The 23,232-nt window shown below is 37.6% G+C and overlaps 1 protein-coding gene across 2 annotated transcripts in view; it reads right to left on the reverse strand.

Annotated features, from left to right (window-relative positions):
- The window catches only part of SLC25A26 (solute carrier family 25 member 26), a 138,543-nt gene that overhangs the window by 84,444 nt on the left and 30,867 nt on the right, over positions 1 to 23,232 (reverse strand). For both annotated transcript variants that reach the window (XM_057706067.1, XM_057706068.1), the window contains 2 exons: positions 13,706 to 13,810; positions 13,038 to 13,085 (listed from right to left, as the gene is read on the reverse strand). In XM_057706067.1, the coding sequence (XP_057562050.1) occupies positions 13,038 to 13,085; positions 13,706 to 13,810 (153 nt within the window). The remainder of the gene's footprint in view (positions 1 to 13,037; positions 13,086 to 13,705; positions 13,811 to 23,232) is intronic.

A 23,232-nucleotide genomic window follows, 5' to 3' on the forward strand; every position in this document is an offset into this window, starting at 1 on the left:
CCAGGCAAAAGACGTACTTAAAAGACATACTTAATTTACCTTCTGAAGAAAATAAACTTCATCCCAAAGTGATTTTTAACTTGGTCATCACTCTATTTCCCAAAACAGAAGTATGGGATAATTTACGGATAAACAAGGAAAACTCATCCCATGTACATCAAGATATACGGAAGCTTTATCAGAAAACGTGGTATCAGTTTATAAGCTTTCTACACACAAATTTCACCACTTATTTCCCAAATATGGTTAGGATACACACTGAACTGATAAAGATCAGCATGCTTCTCTAAGAACCGCAGCTTATTAACATAATTCCTTCCTCTTAAAAAAAAAAAAAGAATCCTCCAATTAAATAAATAAAAAGTGAATAATGTACAGGAAGCAATTTTTTTAAAGCTTTAAAAACAAAATAATAAATGATATCCAGTGTTTTGCACAATACAGACACCTAATATTTGTTGATTTGCCACACAGGAAGAATATTTTCTCCTATGTATAAATATTATTGCCTTACATTTGATTATTTTTACCCATAATAATTTAGTTATACTCTGAGACAGTTGCACAAATATGTGCCAACTCAGAACATCCCGTAACTTGACTTTGGTTTCTACCAGAGTACTGTTATCTAGTTAGCCTGGAATAATAGAGACTTTTTTAAAAATAATACTTATCTTTTGGTGAATGGTAAATTTGACTTTTTTAAAAAGTATCTTTTTATTTTGTCATTTTATAACATAATATTGCCATTGAGAACATGAATTTTGTCCATTATATTTTCTCTGCAGTGTACATACTGATTTTAAAATTTACCAAATAAAAATGAATTTACTAAACAAACAACAAAAAAAAGAATCAATGAAACACAGCTGAGGCCAAAGAATCATTATGAATGGTTATCATCAAGTGTCGTTTGTAAGTTATATTACAAACTAGAGAAAGATAATTGCCTGTCCAAAAAAATCAGGATAAAACAAAGGCCTTCAAACAAAGGAGCTATATTCTTATATTTATTACACCCTCCAATATTTTTGTTAGATGAGGACAGTAAGGAACCAGAGGTGCACGACTGTTAGAGGCAGAGCTGTGGTCAAACCCAGGCAGTCTGGCTGCAAAGATCATGGTCTGAACCACTGTGCTCGACACCACCAGGAAAAAGCAAATCCAGCCCAGGAAGGCAGTGAGAAGTCCAGACACAGTGAATGATCACGGTGGCTTAGAAGCAGAAGATGGAAGATTTCAAGATTCTGAGGGGGAAAAAAAAAAACCCACAGAACAACAAAAAACAGTGATTTTGAGGCTGTCACACTAAATATGTGAAAAAGGCAAATAATGTACCCCCAAAAGGCAATTATAAACTCCAAAGCGAAAAAAAACATACGAAAGTTCATGCCCCAACTGTCCAGCAAATTAAAATACAGGACAAATTTTAGCAAGTGATGGAATGTAAGAAGACAGTCCATTTGAGTCCTGTCTTGGAAACATCTCCTTCCCAGTAACACAGAACCAACACAAAAGGAAGTATAACCCAGCACATCACATGGCCCAGTGATGACGCATGAAGTCTCAAATAATACAAACACTAGTTCACTGGTGTTCAACTTTTAGAATCAACCCAGAAAAGTCAAGAAAGAAGTGATTGTGGGTAAAGGACAGGATGAAACTGTCATCCATCCTGATAACCTAGGATCAAAGTGCAGGTGAGAACAAGTCATTCCAGAAAGTGGTACTTGAAAGTGAAGGCTGGCAAGGTGGCAAAAGGGAAGCAAGAGCCTCATCTTATAAAAAGAAAGTTAGAAGATACTGGAAGTGTGTGGGATAAGAAATAAAGACTCAAATATGTGACTTCACATTTATAAAATAACGAGAGGAATAAATTTGTGTAACCGGATAAGGTTGGGGAGGAGCATTAGCGAACTCAATCACGTCTTCCACTCCAAAGGCTCAGGAGATTGCATCTAAACAAATGAAGAAACAGATGTATAAACATACTATTCAGAAATATGGATGTAATAAGACGAGCTAAAAATGGAAACAATTAAAAGAGGTTTACCTCTAGAGAGTAGGACTAGAATGAAGAGGGATGGGGCAGGAAATTTGCTTTTCATGGTAAAATCTTCTTTCTCTATTATTCGAATTGTTACCAATTATTACTTTGATAAAAAAATTTAATTAAGTTGTAAGTTTAAACTGTCATTATTTTAGAAGATCATTTTAAAAATATAGTATTTCATACAATGTCCAAATCTAGCATTCCTTTCTTTCCCCCACTTTTTATTTTTATTTTTTATTTACTTTTTTTTTTTTTTTTTTTGCCATGCTGTGCGGCTTGCACGATCTTAGCTCAGTTCCCCAAACAGGAATCAAACCCAGACCCCCTGCAGTGGCAGTGCAGAGTCTTAACCACTGGACCACCAGGGAATTCCCAGCTTATTTTTAAAAATAATTTATCAACTTTCATAAAAAGTTACTCAAATAATACAAGGAGTTCACATATACCCTACACCTAGCTTCCATAATGTTAAGAACTTAACCAGTATGATTATCAAAACCAACTCCTGGTATTGCTGCAATACTAACATCTGAATTATAGACCTTATTTGAATTTTCCCAGTTTTTCCCCCTAATATTCTTTTTCTCTTCCTGGATCCAACCCAGGATCCCTCACTGCATTTGCTTGTTCTGTCTCCTTAGTCTACTCCTGGGTGTGACAATTCTTTCATCTTTCTTCATCGTGACCGTGACAATTTTGTACAATGTCTCTCAATTTGGGTTTTTCGGAGGTTTACTCATGAGCAGGTTGAGATTATGTATTTTTTTGGCAAGAAGAGCAAAGAGGTGATATTGTGCATCATACTGGGGGTGTATGATGTCAATATATCTTATTACTAGTGATGTTACCCTTCATCACTTGAATAAAATAGTGTCTGCCAGTTCTTCCAAATGTAAAATTACAGTTGTAATTGAAAAACAGCTTGAAGGAAATACTTTAAGCCTGTGATATTCATTTTTGGTAAGTTAAATATACTGACGGGTTGCTGCATCTTAGAGATGTATAAAGAAGTATGTATGGATTAAATAAGATAATATTATTTAGGAACCTTGGGTTGGAAAGTACTATTTATTGAGTTTTGTTCTTCATTTTTTAATTCAAAACACTTTTTAAAAGTGCCAAGCAATCCACACAAGAGCTTCAAGGTTCAGGTGCACTGAAGTTTCCGCCACCAACATTTAGAACATGGACATTGTGCGCCCTCTAGTGTGTATTTCTTTGACACAACTTTTGCATCAACAAATTCAGCAAAAAGATTATTTTCACAAAAGAAAACAGCCTCTCATCAATTTATGCTTCTCTACTAGTCAATAAATCATCTGTTAATTATTTTGCTAAGTACCAAAACCATTTCAATGCCAAAGATTATCAACTTTTTCCTATCTATTGGGTTATTTCTCAGAATATATGCAAAAGCTCAGGAAACAAAAGAGGACAGAAGGCTAAAATCAGTCAAAACATTTTTAAGCAAACTTCACAAAGGCTAGAGAAAAGAAAATGTTGAAATCAATATTACTGCCTAATTCAGAAGCACAGTTCATTGTGTTCTGCCTATACAGATGGCTCCATTTCTCTTGTTTAAAACCCTCTAACACTCGGAAACTGTGCTCCACTGTGGTCCAAGTCTCACAGGTATACTACCTCTTTATTTTCCCACAATTTACTGGAAAATTCTGAGCGCAATGAATAGTGAATTTACTTGCAAAACAGGAGTGGGAAGCAAAGTGTAACAGAAACACAGGTTTTGGAATCACATAGGCTGGGCCTCTGCTTCCAGACCTGCCATATACTACATATACTAGCTGTATTGCTTAACTTTTCCAAGCCTCAGCCTACTGATCAGTTGGGGAAAAAAAAAAAAAAAAGGTTAACATCTTACAGTTTTATCTGAAGATTAAAAAAATACAAGTAAAGTACATGATCAGAATTCAAACTGTAACTGTACAGATCCCAGGGTAATCTGCTACCAGATAGTAAAACCCATAGGTAAACATTTTCAATAGTTCTTTTAAATGACTCCCTGCAACCTCAATCCTTTATTTACACATAAACATTCTAGATTTTACCTTCACATTTGGTTTTCTTAATACATAAAGTCTCTTTCTTATTACCTCTTACAAGATGGTGTTTGCTCAGACAATAAAATATAGTATACAATCCTAAGAATCTCAAGAGTAATTTTTACTCAGTGTTCATTGTACATAACTTGCACGTAGTTGATAAAACACTTTCTTCATGAATAAGTCGTCTGCTATATTCATATGTCATTTCAAAAAGTGTTTTACATATATAAAATATTCATAGGAGAAACCTCTAACAAGAAATGACAAAATTAAAATAAGGGCTTTTCGTGCAAGGCACAAGAATACCAGGAAATGTGATAAGAAAAGACAAGGAGAAAATTAAGCTCATTGGAAGTGCAGAAAGTTGAGATGGCAGAAAACCACTAACTTACCTAGGAATTAAGTAAGGACTCCATAATTCCACCAAATGCAGCATAGTCTGAGCATCTGTTGGAGATTTTAAATATCAAGTACTTAAAACGAGTCTACTTCTGAAAAGTGTGATTAAGCCCTTGGTTTGTTCATTAAATATTTTCTGAGCGTGCTGTATGTCAAGGAATCTTCTAGGTGTTGGATTAACAGAAGAAAAGAAAACACGCAAAAGGCACTTGCCTTCAAAGAGCATATATTCTAGTGGAGAGAGGAAGGCAAGAAATAAATTTATAAACAAGAAATGAAGATAATTTCAGATAATGCTACTTGCTAGGCTACCAAGCGAGCAATTAGGTGCAGGCGTATATTAGCTAGAGTTAAAGTGGTCACAGTAGGCCCCTCAGAGAAGGGACATGTGAAGTGACACCAGAATGATAAGAACAAATCATGCAAACATATGGGATAATATGCACTTACAAGCCATTGTTCTCCATGAATATCTCTACTGAAGCAGATTCTCCATTTGTTTATGTCCTCTGATTAACTTTTCCTTTAATATCATGTAGACTTCTAGCTGCTGAGAACTTATTTTCTCCAAACTCCCGGCACTAATGTCTACTTAAAGGTTTAAAAATGAGAATATGAACTATTCATTAAAACATATATTTTCCTCTCTGGAAAAATCTGAGTATAAAATGCAAAATATACAGCTCACCATGGGGGCTAATATCATGGGCTCTCAAGTCCTCAGTTAGATGAACCACAGCCTTACTAAGCCTCAGTTTCTACAAAGCAGGGATTTGGGTTACTGTGAGGATTATGTAGAATAATGCATGCTAAGAATTTAGCACAGGGACTGAAACATTGTAAATACTTGGGAAGCATTAGCTCTTATTTCGATTGTGATTTACATATTTTTTAAGGAAAGTGTCTACATATACTATGTCAGTACAGATATTCTGACATCTTAACTTTAAAATCAAAACTGTGAGGAAAAAAAAAAGTAACTGAAGTAAATTCCATTTCAGAATAGTGATTACAAAGAGACTGACAAATGATTTTTAAAGAAGAGCTTCCACACTGAGCCCACAAGAACAAAGGTGGGGGAAAAAAGAATAAGAATAAACATCAAAATTTACAGAGTAGAACTAAATGTTCAAAAAACTGTAGTCCAAACAAGTGCTCTGGATGTGAACAACAGGGTGCCCAACTATGGCGCTGAAGTCAAGGCTATAGGAAATGGTTTCCTTTCTGAAGGAACTGAGCTTGAACTAGGAGGACCTGAATAGACAGAATACAGCAGACACTGTAGGGTGGTGACTCAGTAACCGTAGTCCCGACCCCCTCTTTGCCTGCTTTACCTGCCACACTGGAAAGCTACATACATATTCAACTTCCCAATCCCCATGCAACACAGGAGCGCTTTAGACACCTGGCCCAAGAAAGCTTTTGTTTTCCAAGTAAACAGAGTGACAGATAATGCCTCCTGCCCTTCCCACTTCTTCATGGTTGGAAAGGGGCTCAGATGCCTAAAAGTGCAGCAGCCATTTTGTAACCATGGGTAACTTAGCCAAAGTATTAACATTCCTCAAGCAGACTGAAAGAGCCTGGATCCTCAATGCCCTCGTTTAACCAGCATACCAGCCTTAGAGTGACCATCTTCATATTTCTTGTTACAGAGAAGAAAAAAAAAATTTTTTTTAAGAAAAACCATATTTAATTCAGCCACTGTAGTCAGATTTTCTGTTATTTACAGCCAATATGCAATCTAAACTAACACACAAGTATGAAGGGACATGATATTTCACATGAGATGAAAAACACAAAGGAACACCCTAAACAAAGCTACTCCAACATTATGGTATATGATGCTAACACTTAAAAACAAAAATTAAGGGATTTCCCTGGTGGCACAGTGTTTAAGAATCCGCTTGCCAATGCAGAGGACATAGGTTTGATCCCTGGTCCGGGAAGATCCCACAAGCTGCTAAGCAACTATGCCCGTGCCCACAGCTATTAAGCCTGCACTCTAGAGCCCGCAAGCCACAACTACTGAAGCCCGCGTACCTAGAGCCCATGCTCCTCAACAAGAAAAGCCACTACAATAAGAAGCCCGTGCACCGCAAGAGTAGTAGCCCCCGTTCATCACAACTAGAGTAAAGCCTGTGCACAGCAACAAAGATCCAACGCAGGCAATTAATTAATTAATAGAAAAAATTAAGAGAGTTTCCACCTTTATCCAACAGCTTTCCTTATGTTTACACTGAAGACTCATGCTAGTGATTTACTTCCCAGTAAACCCTAAAAAAAAAATGGGAACTGGTATCCCTTCTAGACAACATGCAACAATGGAAATACGTAGCCTTTTCAAAACTGCACGGTGCAAATGAAATTTGTCCAAAGAACCAGAAAAGTAAATAGCAGCTGGTTTCATGTAAACAAAACATGAGAAAATATGCACTAAATGGCTAAAGTAATTTTTCTACATTAAAATAATTTTACTAAATTGTTCTTTCTAAAAATGTTTATTTAAGAGATGAAAAACTGTAGGCTAAAATCCATATTTGAAGAGTAATAATTTTACGTTCTTTGGATTAAAGAATGAAGTATCGTTCATTCCTCATAGACCATCTCTACAGTAAAGTTATAATAAAGTAAAAGCAATTAGGTGACTCACTTTATAAACTGCTTGTGATTAAAGGCAATATTTCATTTTCATTTGTTTAATATTCCCATTAATAAGAATGTCTCATTACACATTTACTAAAAGCCTGAACAATAAAACAATGGACAAATTCCAAGAGCAAACGGATTTTTTTCTTTTCCCATGAAGCTAACATTATGGAATTTTAACAGATGTTCTATTTGGTCATAGTTAATAAAATGAATTATGTAGGATTAAAACAAGGTTCAATATGTTTGCATTGGATTTTAACTGAAAAACAATTTCACATTAAAAGTTTGGAAAGATTTACAATCACTTTTTTTCCCTTCACAGTAAATTACTAAGATGTAGGGAAAAAAAGGGAATTAATTACTTTTCTAATGAAACCAGACATATAATAAAATCTATCTTCTCAAGGTTTAAGAAGACGGAAACCTGAGAAAAGGATAATACTCTCCGGCATTTCATCACCTATCTAAGGAAAAGATCTTATAATGTAGTGTATCAAAGGCTGGGCCCCCACCTGGCATAATTCCAAGTCCCCTTAGAGTCCCCCCAGCATTCTGAAATGATCATAGTGTTTAGTAGCATCTGAACAAAAGAAAATCAAACTTAAAGGAATGAAAAAAGCAACAAATATTTACTGAGTGCTGACTTTTTGGAAGGTGTTGTTACACCAGAGTCTGTGCATACTATAAAGAGGTAAAAACCCAGTTGCCCTCTTCAAGGGGAACTTATATGCTGTCTGGGAAGAGCAGGCATAATTACATGCAGCCAGACAAAACTGAAATGTAAAGGCAAACCAAAAAAGAAAGGAACAGAAAAAGCGAAGGAAACAATTTTATACAAACACACACAGAGATACAGAGCATTGATACAAGGAGGAAAATTCTCATCAGAGAACGCTTTTTTCCCTCTTCTTACTATCATGAAAGCAAGAAATAGTACACAGTCTTAAGAATGGTAAATAAGTAATAGAAGTTCTAGCTGCAGTTGCTTGAAAACATTTTCCAACAGAAAACATTCAACTATTGCAATCTTAGAAAGAAAGCCTTTCTCTAAGGGGTAATCTTATTTGGAGAAAAAATTCCAGTAAATTACCAATGTGACCCCAAAAATTTTCCAACTCATTTACATTAGTAATTTTTATCAGTTCAACCATCAACTAGGGTAACTGTACATTATTATAACCAATATGTTGTTTTTCCTACAGAAGTAGCCAGCGAACATAAAATCAGTTGCAGGTTGCAATTTGTTAAATGAATACACAATTCCATTCTACAAGACATTTGGATAAAACACTCTCCAACTGTAGCTGAGAAGCTTTTTACACAGCAATAGTTAGCTGGCCTCTAGTTCAAACACAGCTTTTGTCATTCATCATCATGAAATGGCAGTCACACATTTGCATGTAGACAGATCAATGTTGCGTCCCTGTTCAGGACCCTGACAGCCTAGACAGAGGCAGCTCTCTTCACCTCTGAGCCTCCTAGCAGACCATATTGCTGTAATACCTCCGTGAGACTGCAGCAAGAACAATCGACGCAAAGTTCCCAGCACAGAGGGGCACATGTGGGCTCAGAGAGGTTAAGTAACTTGCCAAGAGCAGACAGCTGGTGAGAGACAGTGGCATTCCACAGAGATGTCATTTCCCGTCAAAAGCCCTTTTAGCTACCAAGAATACAATTAATCATAGTTAACATTTTTCAAACACATTCTATGTGTCAAGGTCTACAGAAAGTACTTCATATGGATCTCTTTAATTCTCACCATAACTTCAATTTAATTCAGACCATTAGTTCACAGTAAAGGGAGAAAACTGTTCTCAGATATATGTTCATATGCCCAGTCCCACTTAAAATTAAAATTACAGTGAGATCATTTTTCACCTCTGAGATTGCTAGTACAGTTGGTGAGGCAGAGGATAACAGAGAATTCCCACACTGTGGGCAAAAGGGTCAACTGGTACTTCCACAAAGGGCAATTTGGTGATTTGCATCAAAATTGCAAACGCCCATACATCCCTAACCAAGAAATTCCACTTTTCAGCATTTAAGCTACAAACATCCTCAACCACGTATGAAATGACATAGGAACAATGTTATTCACTGTAGCATGTCTGTCCTGCCCACCAATGAGGAAGTGGTGGTACAATGATTCCTCTGTACAATGGACTCCTACACAATCATAAAAAAGAGAGTGTGCCCCTTATAAAGTGGTATAAAATGATTTCTAAACTATTTTGGTTAAAAACAAACTAGATGCACCTAGGATAGGGAGGCTCTGGAAAAACACACAAGAGACTTATATTAGATGAAGACTTTGGGGGAAATGGAACTATTAACACAACTGGAAAGAGGATTTGAAGGACAGTTCTTAAGGCTTGACTCCTAAAGGTTCCTGTTTCCAGCCACTAGATTAGGGGAAATTCTCACTGCCTGAAAAAGACAAAAAGGGAAACTGGGTTTGGAATTTGTGAGTGAACTTTGCAATCAGAGTGGGGAATTTTGCACCTAAAGGGACAGATTGAGGGCTTTCATGAACTCACAGAACAGGATGAATGACTTGTTCTGGCCTGCCAATCAAGTGCTTGATTTTGATTGCATGTGTAATAGAATTTGGTGGGAGACTTGCTTTATTGAAGCCTGGGAGCAAAACTGAGGTGAAAGGGAGAGAGAATGCTCACCTATCTCAAATCTCTTTAGTGGCTACACTCACCTACCAAAAAGAAGCCAGGAGTTACTCATTACCAAAATGGCAACATTCTGCCTCTGAGGCTGCTCCAATCAGTATCTCAGTGTCAGATTCGTGCAAATAATTGTTAAAAATCAGTCATTTATCAACTCCAGTGGACACGTGGGGCTCTGGCAAGGACTTTTCCAATGTGCTTAATTCCAGGCCCCTGGCAAACATACAGCTGGAGTGAGAGGTTCAACCTTTCCTCCTGGAAAATTCCCCACCTGGTTGAGCGTTTTCTTGAGGCGCCCTCAGCAGGCTTCAGGTAAAGGGAAATCACTCCTAACCTCTTTGATGGGCATGAAAACCCCAATTCTGCTTTGATAAGCAAGGCACACACAACACGTGTTCTTTCACACCCTTGGGCATTTTCTTGTGTGTTACCTCTGCCTGTCTCCTTGACTACTTCTAACTGCCACTACTTCAGAAATTAAGTCAATGCTAATTTTTATTAATGCAATCAATACTGAGTATCACTCGAGCACTACTTCCTCTAGAATCCATGCTGCATCTTAGATATACATGTCATTACCGCCCTATTACACTGCACTGTGAAGTGTCCGCCCCCCCATTTGCTTCCTCACCAGAATGTGAATCCTTTAGGGCAGAAGTGTTCTGCGTGGTACCCAACACATAGCAGGCACTCTTAAAACAACTGTGGAGTAGAATTTGTGGATAAAACGCATTTGTTGAGCTTAAATTATTCCTACTTTATTTGGAAACGACTTGCCTTCCTTTGCTTCCTTTTGCTATAGAAAGTCCTTTCTAATTCACACCCAAGGTCGTGAGGCTGCTCTCCATAAACCTTTCTGGACAACGGACCCTCTGAAATCAGCCTGGCTATGAAAGCAGCTGTGATTTTGCTCCCCATTTCAATCTTACTGAAATAACCTCACTGCCCCACAATGCTTGGCCACATCTAATTTGGCCTAGATCATGAGGAAAATGAATACTGAAAGGTGAGGTAAAGAGTATAATCGGTTGACCTTGCTGAGACTCTGTCTAAAATTCACAGTAACGGAAATAATTTAAGAGAACACAAGGAATAAGCATGCAATCTCCACAAACATCAAATGTAGTAAAAACCATGTGACAGCATTCACAAAATCTAAAGAACACACATAATCTATCTTATAACACATGTTTTCAAACTTCAATCTCATTCTAATGGGCTACCACGAAGGAGATTAAAACTATTTTTAAAGAAAAAATTGTACACAATAAACGTATGAGTTTCCTGGTGATTCTCACTAAGGCTTCAATGTATTTTTTTTATTGAAACAATCAAGCTCTTGGCGAAAATATTTGATATTGGTGTCAGAAGGAGGTAAGAATTGAAACTATTTATAATGCAAAAATTTTGTTTAAAGCAGATACATCACTTCTTATTTTTCTCAATTTGAAAAGAAGCTATGTTTCATTCGGCAATAACTCTTCTCTCATTCTATCCGAGAATCTGTACAAAAGCAATATTTCAACTAAAATCAGTTCTGAAGGATATTTTATGAAAATGCCTAATGCAGAAGACCCCAATTAAATTTCCAACAAAGCACTGCCATTTTGAGTAAACAAAGTCATCTCAATAGGGTCACACTTTTTGCAAGAATTGCAGCCTAGAAATTAATTACTAGTGTGACATATGTCAAAACAGATTTTTAAAAGAACAGAATGCAGTTGTAACCATGTGTTTTATCTGTTTGTTTGTATGCACAACCAGTATTCTCTGGCATGTAAATACATTCATTTATTCAACATCTCTGAGAAAAATAAAAGGTTTATTGTCCCCCCACTCCCCCTTTTCCCGCACCCAGGTGAAACCTGAGTAAATAACAAGTGTCTAGTGAGTCGGAAAATAAGTACAGAATGAAGATACAGTGCAGGTGGTATTTTGAAAGGCAGAAGTCATCTTCACTCAAATAACTAATTTTGAAACATTCAGTCTGCCTTCAGAAGAAGTTTTTCAAAGATATACATCAACTGCATCACACTACACTAAAGGTTATTACTGTGGAAATCAAAGCTTTAAATAACACGTTAACAGTGCTGGTGTTTCACAAAGAAGGTTGTAACCTATACTAACAACAAACAAACAAACAAAGACTACCTGGGAATAAAATTCAGATTCCAAAGCGTTTCAATATTCTGCTAATTATGAAAATATTTATTTCAGTTAAAAACATTTTTATAAATGAAAACATTTTAGCATCCAAAGGAACTCCAAACAGAAAACAAGGATTCAAAGCAGAAGAAAGCAGATTCTTTTGTATTTTAATAGAAGATTACATTCTAATCCTTTTCACAATGTATACCTACATCAAATCATCATATTGTACACTTTAAATGGCTCACAATTGTATTTGTCAATTATACCTCAAAAAGCTAAAACAAACAAACAAAAACCCCTAGGATTTAAAGTCCTTAAAAAAGAAAAAAAAACACTTATGTCCCAAACCAAACAAAAATTTCTCTTATATCCCATATCTCACATATCTATAACTCAACTTCTAAACTTCAAAATAGCCTTTTCGATGTGAGGCAAAAATTAAAATTACTGCTTCCTGCAGTAATATACATACTAAAATTACTTTGCTTTTTCAACCAAAAAAAAAAAAGACAAAGTAGACCACATACTGAACCACAGAATTTCGGAGCTGGAAGGCTTGCTCCAGGGCACAGTGCACTGCAAGTCTTGGACAGGGCCAGCACTCCAGTCCAGACTGAATTTCCCAATTCATCATATTTTGTTATCAGAAAGACAAGAAGATTTTTCATATAAAAACAGACTTCTGAAACACCTGTCTCCCAGAGTGCTTCTTTCCTTACCAATTTTTCACTCATTCTGTGTATTACAGTAATTAACTTGATATCTTACCCTTAGTAGTTATGTCTTAATGTTTCAACTATCACAGCCACATAGCCACCTTAGATAAGACTGAAGCTATAGGATGGGCCATTCTGATCACTGGGGCTGCTCTTTCAGTAAACCCATTCTACCCTGTCATATGTAAAAACTAACATAAAGACTACACAGTGTTTTAAAAAGTGATAATTTCCCTTTGTAATTTTTTAAACCTGTCTTTCCAAATAAATTTACCAAATAAAGCATATCATTCTCTTATACTTCAATACTGGAAATTAGGTTGCTTACCTCTCTTAAAACAGTGCTTTTGTAGCCTCGATACAATCCTTGGATGCCCTGAAACAAACAAAAGGCCAAGAGCTCAGTTCTATGAGAGGTTAAAGGTTCTAAACTGACCTAAGGTATGTAAAGCTCAGGTCAGCTCCCTTTCAAATGGGAACACCTTTAATAATAAAGCTGCCTACATTTTAATTAAGCTTTACTTGTTTTCAACATTTCTTCTCTCAAAAGAAAAAAAAATACTAGAGAAGCTTTAAATAAACATATATCCAAAACATTATGATGTTGGTCACTAGTATCAGTCCATTATCACAGGTCTTTTCCATGGATTCTCAAATTCTGTAGTGATGTTTTAATATAATATCCTACTCACTTTACATATTCACTATTTATTCCATATTTGATTCCAAAAGAACAACAGGACGATTGCAATGTAGGACACATACACAGTAGTGGCACTTGTGTGTTTGTTCAGAAATTTGAAAAATGAAACTAAAAATTTGAAAATAATGGAAAGGCAAAGATAATCTTAGCATAAAAGGTTGCTATAATTAGACAATAAATTTAGCTTTAAGTGTCTTCTAAGGCTCCTGGGATGAGGGCCACAGTGTCCATATTAGCTACCATAAAATCTTCCTCAATAAATTTTTAAAAAAAGAGCTTAAAAACATTCTCACCTCTTGACATAAGATGTTAGAGAAAATATGAAATGTTCCTGAAGAAGCAGATACTTGTGCCCTCTGCTTAACTACTTCAGAAGGAACTCGAATCAGACAGGCAACCTAAAATATAGAAATCGAATTATATCCTAAAAAAGAAGTAACTGCTATGAAAATGGAAACTTTTTCATAAGCAAAAATTGCAGTTAAACAAAAGCATAATGTACAGCAGGGGTCCCAAACCTGTTAGGGCTGCACAGCAGGAGGTGAGTGGCAGGCGAGCAAGTGAAGCTTCACCTGCCACTCCCCAGCGCTCGCATTACCGCCTGAATTGTTCCCCACCCCCCACCCCCATCCGTGGAAAAAGTGTCTTCCATGAAACCAGCCCCTGGTGCCAAAAAGGCTGGGTACCGCTGATGTACAGGCTCAGTGCAGGAAATCAAAAGCGATTTTTTGGTTTTTTTAACCTAAAACATTCACTGCATTAATGGACATGCATAGTGTCATCATCCCATGTAGATCCTCCTACCTCCTGCCTCACTGCCCCAAGCAAATGTGTCTATAAGCCCCACAATGGGAAGAAGTTCATTTACATTCTGAACTCCCAATACCTAGGAGGGCATCTGGCATTCACATGACAGCCATTTCAAACATGTCTGCTCAGTGAATGAATCAAAAGCTTTACTGGAGTAACACACATTGGTAGAGGCAAGACTGAAAATCAGCTGGTTACCCCGAATCTTCCATCCCATCCCACCCCACCCCTAGCGTCCAACAGCTCCCAACCCCCGCACCCCCAACCTTCCCAACACCCAACAGCTGAGCAGTACCTACAGGCACTCTTGGACCCTGCTCCAGCATTTGAGTTGACGTAGGTCCTAACTGCTCCATACTCACACTTGACCAGTTAACAAATAATTGTAACATCACCCTTGGTGACATGCCAAGGTCAGTTACACACCATCTCAACGTCACACTTCCAGGACTCTGCCTTCAGTAGCCCAGTTATCTTCAGAAATCGTAACAATAAAGCACTGGTCCAAACAGAAGGGGCTCTGCCCACTGAAGGACAGAAGGCAGGGGAAAGGGCAGCAGGGAACAGGAAGGAAGACATATAAACTGATACTTTAAACTGTTTTAATGGAAGTCCTGTATTTAAGCCTCTACAAACTAAGCAGCCTGCCAAGGAAACAAACTTTTTCTCCAACTTGGAATTCACACACCTGACTGGTGTTCAGTGTTTTCTATATGGTTGAGGAGATGAATTTTAAAACTTTTAGAATACACATTTCATATACAAATATATACATCTGAGGCACAGTAAGAAATGTGGACAATCTTTCTTCAATGACACATGCAGCAAAATGGAAACAACAAAGGAAACTTAAAATAACCATCCCATCAGATAGGGGATTTTTGTCCTTTCCAATCTGTAGTCTCCTAATCCCTAATTTGAGATTATTACCCAATTTAGATACTATATAAGGCTTTGTCTTTCTAATATTAAATAGCTCTAAGGTACAAATCAGCAAATTTTTTATGTAAAAGATCAAATAGTAAGTATTTTAGACTTTGCAAGCCATGTGGTCTCTGTCACAATGCTTCAGCTATGCTGTGGGAACACAAAAGCAGCCACAGACAACAGCATGTAAGTGAATGGTGTGACTGTGTTCCAATAAAACTTTATTTATAAAAACAAGCAATAGTTTGCCAAACCCTGCTCTAGGGATAAACAGTGGCAAATCCTTCTTTGGGTTAGCCTTGGCAAGAGCAGAGCAGGCACAGAACAGATGTAGGCCTCAACACCCCAGGACGCAAGGGACAGAGATGGCATGTGATGTGATTCTAGATGTCATTCTTGTTGTCAGCTAACAAAGGGCATATCACCTCTGAAAAGCAGTTCAGAAGTAACAGTAGTTTATGTGGATGCACTCCAACTGGTATGTTAAGGAAAACAAAGGATTAACTACCTGAAGTTATTTTTTTCCCCAACCGACAAGACTTACAAAACAATACATACAATCTAACATCTTTTTCTTCATTCACCCTTTTGAATGCTTTTTGTCTGCAAAGATATCTGCAATTTGGGCCAATATCTCTCTCCATCCACGGTCTCCCTTCAAATTTGCCTGATTTGGTTCAACAAAACATAGGGAGCCAGATACTGCACAAAGCACTGCCTGGTAAAGAAGACTAAGACAGTGCCCCGACCTCAAAGAACCCACAGCCACACACACACAGTTTCAATAATACATGGCAAGAAACAGATAAAATAAAAAAAGAGGCAAAGACAAGTATCACAGCAAATGGAGAGGAGGGGTATTTTAGTTCAACCTGCAGACTGAGGGAAAACTGCCAGAGATTATGCCTTCACAGAACCTTCCAAAGGAGCAAGAATTAGCTGGCCAGAAAGGCAAACAGGGCATGCTGGGGAGTGTAAACAGAAAAGCACACAAATACAAAAGCAGGGTGTTCAGGGGTAACAGAGCCATCCCATGTCAAGTTAGCACTCCACAGTGTATACCCACCCAAGCCATTCCATATCACCAAAACCTCAAGTTTAAGGTCAGGAGTAATGGGAAGTAAGACTGGACAGACAGCCAAGGAGCCCCTGTACACCATGCAAGGAGCCTGAACTTCACAGCACAAACAATGGGAGCAGTTGGAAAAGTTTAGGCAGAGGGTTTGCAACATGGATGGACTTGGAAGGGATTATGCTGAGTGAAGTCAGTCAGAGAAAGACAAATACTGTATGATATCACTTATATGTGCAATCTAAAAAATACAACCAACTAGTGAATGTAACAAAAAAGAAGCAGACTCACAGATGTAGAGAATAAGCTAGTGGTTACCAGTGGGAAAAAGAAATGGGGGAGGGGCAACATAGCTGTAGAGGATTGAGGCATACGATATATCAGGTATAAGTAGTGAGGAGAGAGTAAGATGCTCCTGCAATATCGTGGTGCCATTAAATGAGACCAGGGGTCAGAGGAGGAAAACAGGTTTAGAGTGAAGAGGATACGCTCAGACTGAGAAATGCTGAGTAGAAGTCTGTGGCACACGTAAGGGGCTGTGTGTAGCTGAGAAATTAATATATGACTATAAAGCTAGAAAATAACAGGGCTAGAAATATAGATATAAAAGTCATCAGCATATAGGGGATGGCTGGAACCAAGAGAGTAGATTAAATTACATAAATAAAGATCAAAAAGGGAAGATCAAAAGGCCAAGAATGGAAGCCCAACGAACACCCACTGTTACAGAGCAGACAAAAAGAGAAGAACTGATCAGACACGTGAGGAGGAGGAAATGGCGGTAGTGAACACTGGTCTTCTGTGGCTGTCCAGTTTTCAACTCTCATATGTGAGAGGCTTCCCAGTTCAAGAAAACAAAGGGTGTCAGTCACTCTCTTCCCTGACCTTGTCACCAACTTAGGCTTAACTCATCAGATACTCCCACCCAGGGGTCTGAATCTAGAGCTACGCTGGCCAATCACAGGCCACTAGCCGCGTGAGGCTACAGAGCACTTGCAAAGGTGCTAATGCAATTGGGATATGCTGTTTAAATATGAAATCCACATAGGATTTTGAAAGTTTTAGTGTGAAAAAATAAGGTAAAATATCCCACTAATAATTCTTTTATATTGATTACATGTTGAAAGGTTAACACTTTGGATAGGTATGGTTTGATAAAATGTATTAAAATCATCCAGCTGGGTTTTTCCACCTTTCTAAATGTGGTTACTAGAAAACGTAAAATTACATCAGTGTCTTATGTTTCTGTTGGACAGTGCTGTTCTGGAGCTACTGGGAGACATTCATCACAGCAGTAGCATTAAAGGTCCAGTGTCCAGGGGCAGTCAGCGGGGCAGGCAGTGCTGGAGGGAGCATCCCAACCACACTGTTCCTAAGGTACCGGCCTGGCTGTGGTCCTTGCCACAGCCGCCTTTCCCATTCATTTCCCTCATTCTCCAGTCTTCCATCGATTCTAAGAGCCATCAAATAAAGTGTTCCAAGTCAATTACTTAAGTAACTTTTTTTTTGGATATAAGTGGCAGAACACAAACTAATGGCCTAGACAATAAATGACATTTAATTATGTCACCTAGCAAGTATTTTGGTGAAAGGCAGTTCAACATTTAGTGCAGAATCTCTACAAAGTGAGCCAGAATCCATGCTCTTTCTCCTCTTCTTCACCACCACCGCTGGAATATTGACTTTTCATCCACAGCTTGCTGCCTCAGCAGATATATGGCTCCAGCATAACCCCGTCATACAATTGGATTCCAGACAAGAAGAAAATAATACCCTCTTTTTTTCCAGATGCCCCCTAGAGGGTGTCCACTTGGCCAGAACTGTGTGACATGGCCACCCCTTCTTAGGAAGGCTGCGAATATGTAGACCTAGCAAAGGGTTAGGGACACTGCCACCCAAACCAAATTGAGAGAAAGGGAAGTAACTTGACAGTGTCTGCCAACTTTCCAAAAACCAATCTTTTTCTCCACAGGTTAGTCAAGATTAATTTCTACTGCAACCAACCAAGAATGCTACTTGATATTCAAGGGGACCAGATGGAGATTCGCAGAGCAATGTCAAGAGTCTCAACCAGTGCATACATGAGAGTTAGTGGAGTTCACAAGAATGGTTTCAATGGAGGGCTGGGCCAGGAGACCCATTACAGTGAATTCATAAGTGATTCAAAGATAGAGACAGGCAAGTGTAGACAACTACTACAGGAAGCGGGCAGAGACGTTAGGAAAGATGGGGTCATAGCTAAAGGCAGTTATTTGTCTTATTTTATTTAGGATGATAAATATTTGTACAGAGGATGGGGGAAAGTTGTAATAGCAAGGCAGAGGTTGACAATATGGGAAAGAAATGGAATAACATGAAGATCCCAAAGGCTATGAAAAAGGCAGAGCCAGGAGCCCTAGTACACGCCTGCACTGCTGGCAAGACCACCCTTTGCCTGTGCAGCCCCCCAGCACAGGGTGCTATCCTGCATCTAAAGTGGGCTTTTCATTTCAGGGCTCAACTCCAGGAGGGAATGAGCAGTAGTCTGGGTGAGGGTCTTCAGAGCTAGACTGTGGCCCTAGCTGTGTCAGTGATCTCTCAAGCATTCCCATCGCTTTCCTGGCTCTAATTTTTCTTATTTGACTTGGACCAGACATCTTTATGGCACCCTTTTAGGTTTTGATTTCTATAATTCTTAATTTTCTCCAATTATAACCTCTTTTTTGCCTCAAAAGATTCTCTTTACTCTCCAAATAAACTATTTCCTCACAATTCTCATTCCCCTCCAAAACTACTTTAACTGAAAATTTTTTACTTACTAACTTATACCATATAGTTTTTAAAATATATTACTTTCTCTCCTACTAAACATAAATACTGTGAGGGCAAAAAGAAAATACGCATTAATTTTACTAATCAACTGGAATCAACTGGGGAGAGGGGGCAGGAAGCCTTCTAGTATACTTTTTTCCAAGCTCTATTTAGGTTTAACTGACCAAATTGTATCTACTATTTTTTGGTATTATTTTATGTAGAAAGTAACTAAAACCACCCAAGAAGAGGGGAAATGCCAAAAATTAATCATTTTCACAGAAATACCTTACCAATACTCCAGAATTATTAAAATACATTTTTAATGTATTTTTTAAATACCTTTTTTAATGTAACACTTCTAATCTTTACATATAGTTGCATAAAGACTAGAAAAAATAGAGTGGGAATACAGGTGATGTTTCTCCTTTTCTGCCCACTTGCATTTTATACATTCTCTACAGCGAACACGTATGATTACTTCATAAGTTTCTTTTATGTAATTTCAAAGAGCAAAAACATTTGCTATGGGCCAAAGATTTTAAGTGAGGGACAAACTAAAATGAAAGGACTCATTTAAAATATGTTTTCAGATGCAATCCTACTTATTAGCCTTAACAAAAATAACATTTAATTTTAATTTAGTGACAATAACACACACCAGAACAGATTAAACAGCTTACCACTAAGGCCTAAAACTGGGTATAAGTTATGTTACTTTTGGTAAGAGTGTAAACTTTTAAATTCATACTTATAAACCAGGATAGAAAATGACGTCCACTGAAACTTACATGCTGGCAGCGCCCAGCATCTAAAACTCATTACAGAAATGAAAATAAATATATAAGAAAGAAAAGGGTACACTAACTCCCTGTATTTTTCAACTCAAGAGGTCAAGAGTGAAATATGATCCCAATATGTCAAGAAAATAGGAATTGTCCACTTTTGTGCCTTGGCATAAATATTTATGGAACTTCATGCTTCATAACCCTCCATGTTCTTAGATTATATTTTTATTTCTTAAAAATTCAATAGCAGAAGAGAAATTTTGTAAAGGTTCTTAGATGAAAAACAATCTAACTAACAGAAGAGGTACAAAGCACCCAGCATGGCTTCCTGACTTCCCTGCCTGGCAATTTTGGCGTAAGAGGCCACAAAGTGATGCCGCTATTTCCTTCAGCAACTCCCTTGCCTTCCATTTGGTTTTCTATTAACTCTGCTCTTTCTTAGATTTGAATCTGAGCTACAACAGAGTATTTCACTGCACAGGAACAAAAACATGTTACACTATTATGGTTCTATGAAAGGAAATAAAGGTAATGTCATCTGTGGGTCTTGGCATAAATCCATTCTTCAGAGCATCCTTTCCTCAGACGTCTGGGGTTCAGTATGAATCCATGACACAGGGAAGGTGACATTTTCATTAAACCCAAAAACGTTGTATATGTTAAAGTTCTATCAAAAGACAAGACAAATAGGCTTTCCATAAAGAAAATATACGTCCCCATTTTTTTCACATTAAAATGCAACACTGGCCTCAGTGGAATTTAACATACCAAAAATCTGATGAACTTTAGACTGAGAATGATTACAATATTAAAGTTGCTACCAAGACTTTTCTTTCTTTGACATAAACAAAAACTTATCTGATATGTTTTTTATTTTTGAAATGGAGAGCACATCTCCTTTTAGTATTTACTGAACACCAAAACACAAAACTACAAGTTCTGAGACTAAGTGTGTGAAAGGAAAAAAAATCACAGTGAACTTTGGCCTCACATTAGGTATTGTAAAATGACTGAAAGCAGGATGCAGATGCAGAGAATGGACTGGAGGACACGGGGTTGGGGAAGCGGGGGGGGGGGGGGGGGGGGGGGGCGCGAAGGGGAAGCTGGGACGAAGTGAGAGAGTAGCAGAGACGTATATACACTACCAACTGTAAAACAGATAGCTAGTGGGAAGTTGCTGTATAACAAAGGGAGATCAACTCGATGATAGGTGATGCCTTGGAGGGCCGGGACAGGGAGGGTGGGGGGGAGTCGCGGGAGGGAGGGGATATGGGGATATGTGTATAAATACAGCTGATTCACTTTGGTGTACCTCATAAGCTGGTATAAGAGTGTAAAGCAATTATATTCCAATAAAAAGCTTAAAAAAAAATGAGTGAAAGCAGAGAGGAGAGACAGAGCAGAAAGATACTGCTAAATGCCCTGGTTCTTTCATTGCCCCAGCCAAGCTCCATACCTCCACATATCACCTGCCAGCCATGTACAGTCTCACTTCCAACCTCTCTTGAAATGCTCTTCAAAGTTGCTGGACATCACCCACAGTAACTTGTATTAATGCTGTATATTTTACGCAACTATCTCAACATAGTTCACAAGAAAAATAACCGACTTAAGACTTTTCCTTAGGAAACAATCAACAGCTTATAAATATTCATCTTCTATTAGAAGCTAATTATGTCAGTATTTAATACATCAATGAATCTGAGATAGAAGTTACCAAAAGTCAGAGAACTACTTGGCCTAGAAAGCAAGGGTAAGACCCAAATCTTTTGATTATCAACTCCAGAATTTTTTTTTAATTGAAGAATAGTTGATTTACAGTGTTTGTTAGTTTCTTGTACAGCAAAGTGATTCAGTTACATATATACATATTCTTTTTCAGAGTCTGTTCCATCATAGTTTATTACAAGACACTGAATATAGTTCCCTGTGCTATACAGTAGGCCCTTGTTTATTTTATATATAGTAGTTTCTATCTGCTAATCCCCAACTCCTATTGTATCCCTCCCCGCTTTCCCCTTTGGAATCTTACATTTGTTTTCTACATCTGTGAGTCTATATCTGTTTTCTTAATAAGTTCATTTGTATCATTTTTTAGATTCCACATGAGTGATATATGATATTTATCCTTCTCTGACTTACTTCGCTTAGTATGATAATCTCTAGGTCCATCCACGTTGCTGAGAATGGTATTACTTCATTCTTTTTTATGGCTGAGTAATATTCTTGTGTGTGTGTATGCACGTACATGCGCACATACACGTCAATATATATATATACACAAACACGCATACCACATCTTCTTTATCCATTCTTCTGTCAATGGACATTTAGGTTGCTTACATGTCATGGCTTTTGTAAAGAGTGCCGCTATGAACACTGGGGTGCATATATCTTTTTAAGTTAGAGTCTTCTCCAGATATATGCCCAGGAGTGGGATTGCTGGATCATACGGCAACTTTATTTTTAGTTTTTTAAGGAACCTCCACACTGTTTTCCACAGTGGATGCACCAATTTACGTTCCTACCAATATTGTAGGAGGGATCCCTTTTCTCCACACCTTCTCCAGCATTTATTATATGTACACTTTTTCATGATGGTCATTCTGACCGGTATGAGGTGATATCTCATTGTAGTTTTGATTTAATTAACAACATTGAGCATCTTTTCATGTGCCTATTGGCCATCTGGATGTCTCTGGAGAAATGTCTATTTAGTTCTTATGCCCATTTTTTGATTGGGTTGTTTGTTGTTTTTTGTTGTTGTTATTGAGCTACAGGAACTATCTGTGTATTTTGGAAATGAAGTATTTGTCAGTTGCATTGTTTCCAAATATTTTCTCCCAGTCCATAGGTTGTCTTTTTGTTTTGTTTATGGTTTCCTTTGCTGTGCAAAAGCTTATAAGTTTGCTTAGGTCCCATTTGTTTATTTTTGCTTTTATTTCTATTGCCTTGGGAGACTGATTCAGAATTATTTTTAATTAAAGGTGTATTACATTTACACGCAGCTAATGAACTTAAAGATTCCAGGTTTAATTATCAGCTACCTCATGTTTAAACCAACAACTCTATAATTATTTCAACACAAACTTAAATAAGTTGAATAGAGCCAATAAAAGTTTAATCACATTCAAAGTAAAGCTGCTTTAGACTTTGCCACTAAACTCCAAGCGGCAAATCAATGGGAGAGAGACAAAGACACACAGAGAGAATGAGAATTCAGGGCACTCTAAAGGTATTTTATTCCACATTTCCAAAATTCCTCCTAGAAAGCAGGTATCCAAATTAAGAATACCTAACATATCTTTATATACCATCATTTAAATTCAAAACCCTTACAACTTAACAGTTCATCTGTTTGTCAATTCTGCCATCTTCTGGTTACAAATGGAATCACAGCTGTTGATAAAATAATGCAAAAAGCAATTGATAA

The sequence above is a fragment of the Hippopotamus amphibius genome, chromosome 13 (genome assembly GCF_030028045.1).
Source record: "Hippopotamus amphibius kiboko isolate mHipAmp2 chromosome 13, mHipAmp2.hap2, whole genome shotgun sequence".
Lineage (NCBI taxonomy): Eukaryota > Metazoa > Chordata > Mammalia > Artiodactyla > Hippopotamidae > Hippopotamus > Hippopotamus amphibius.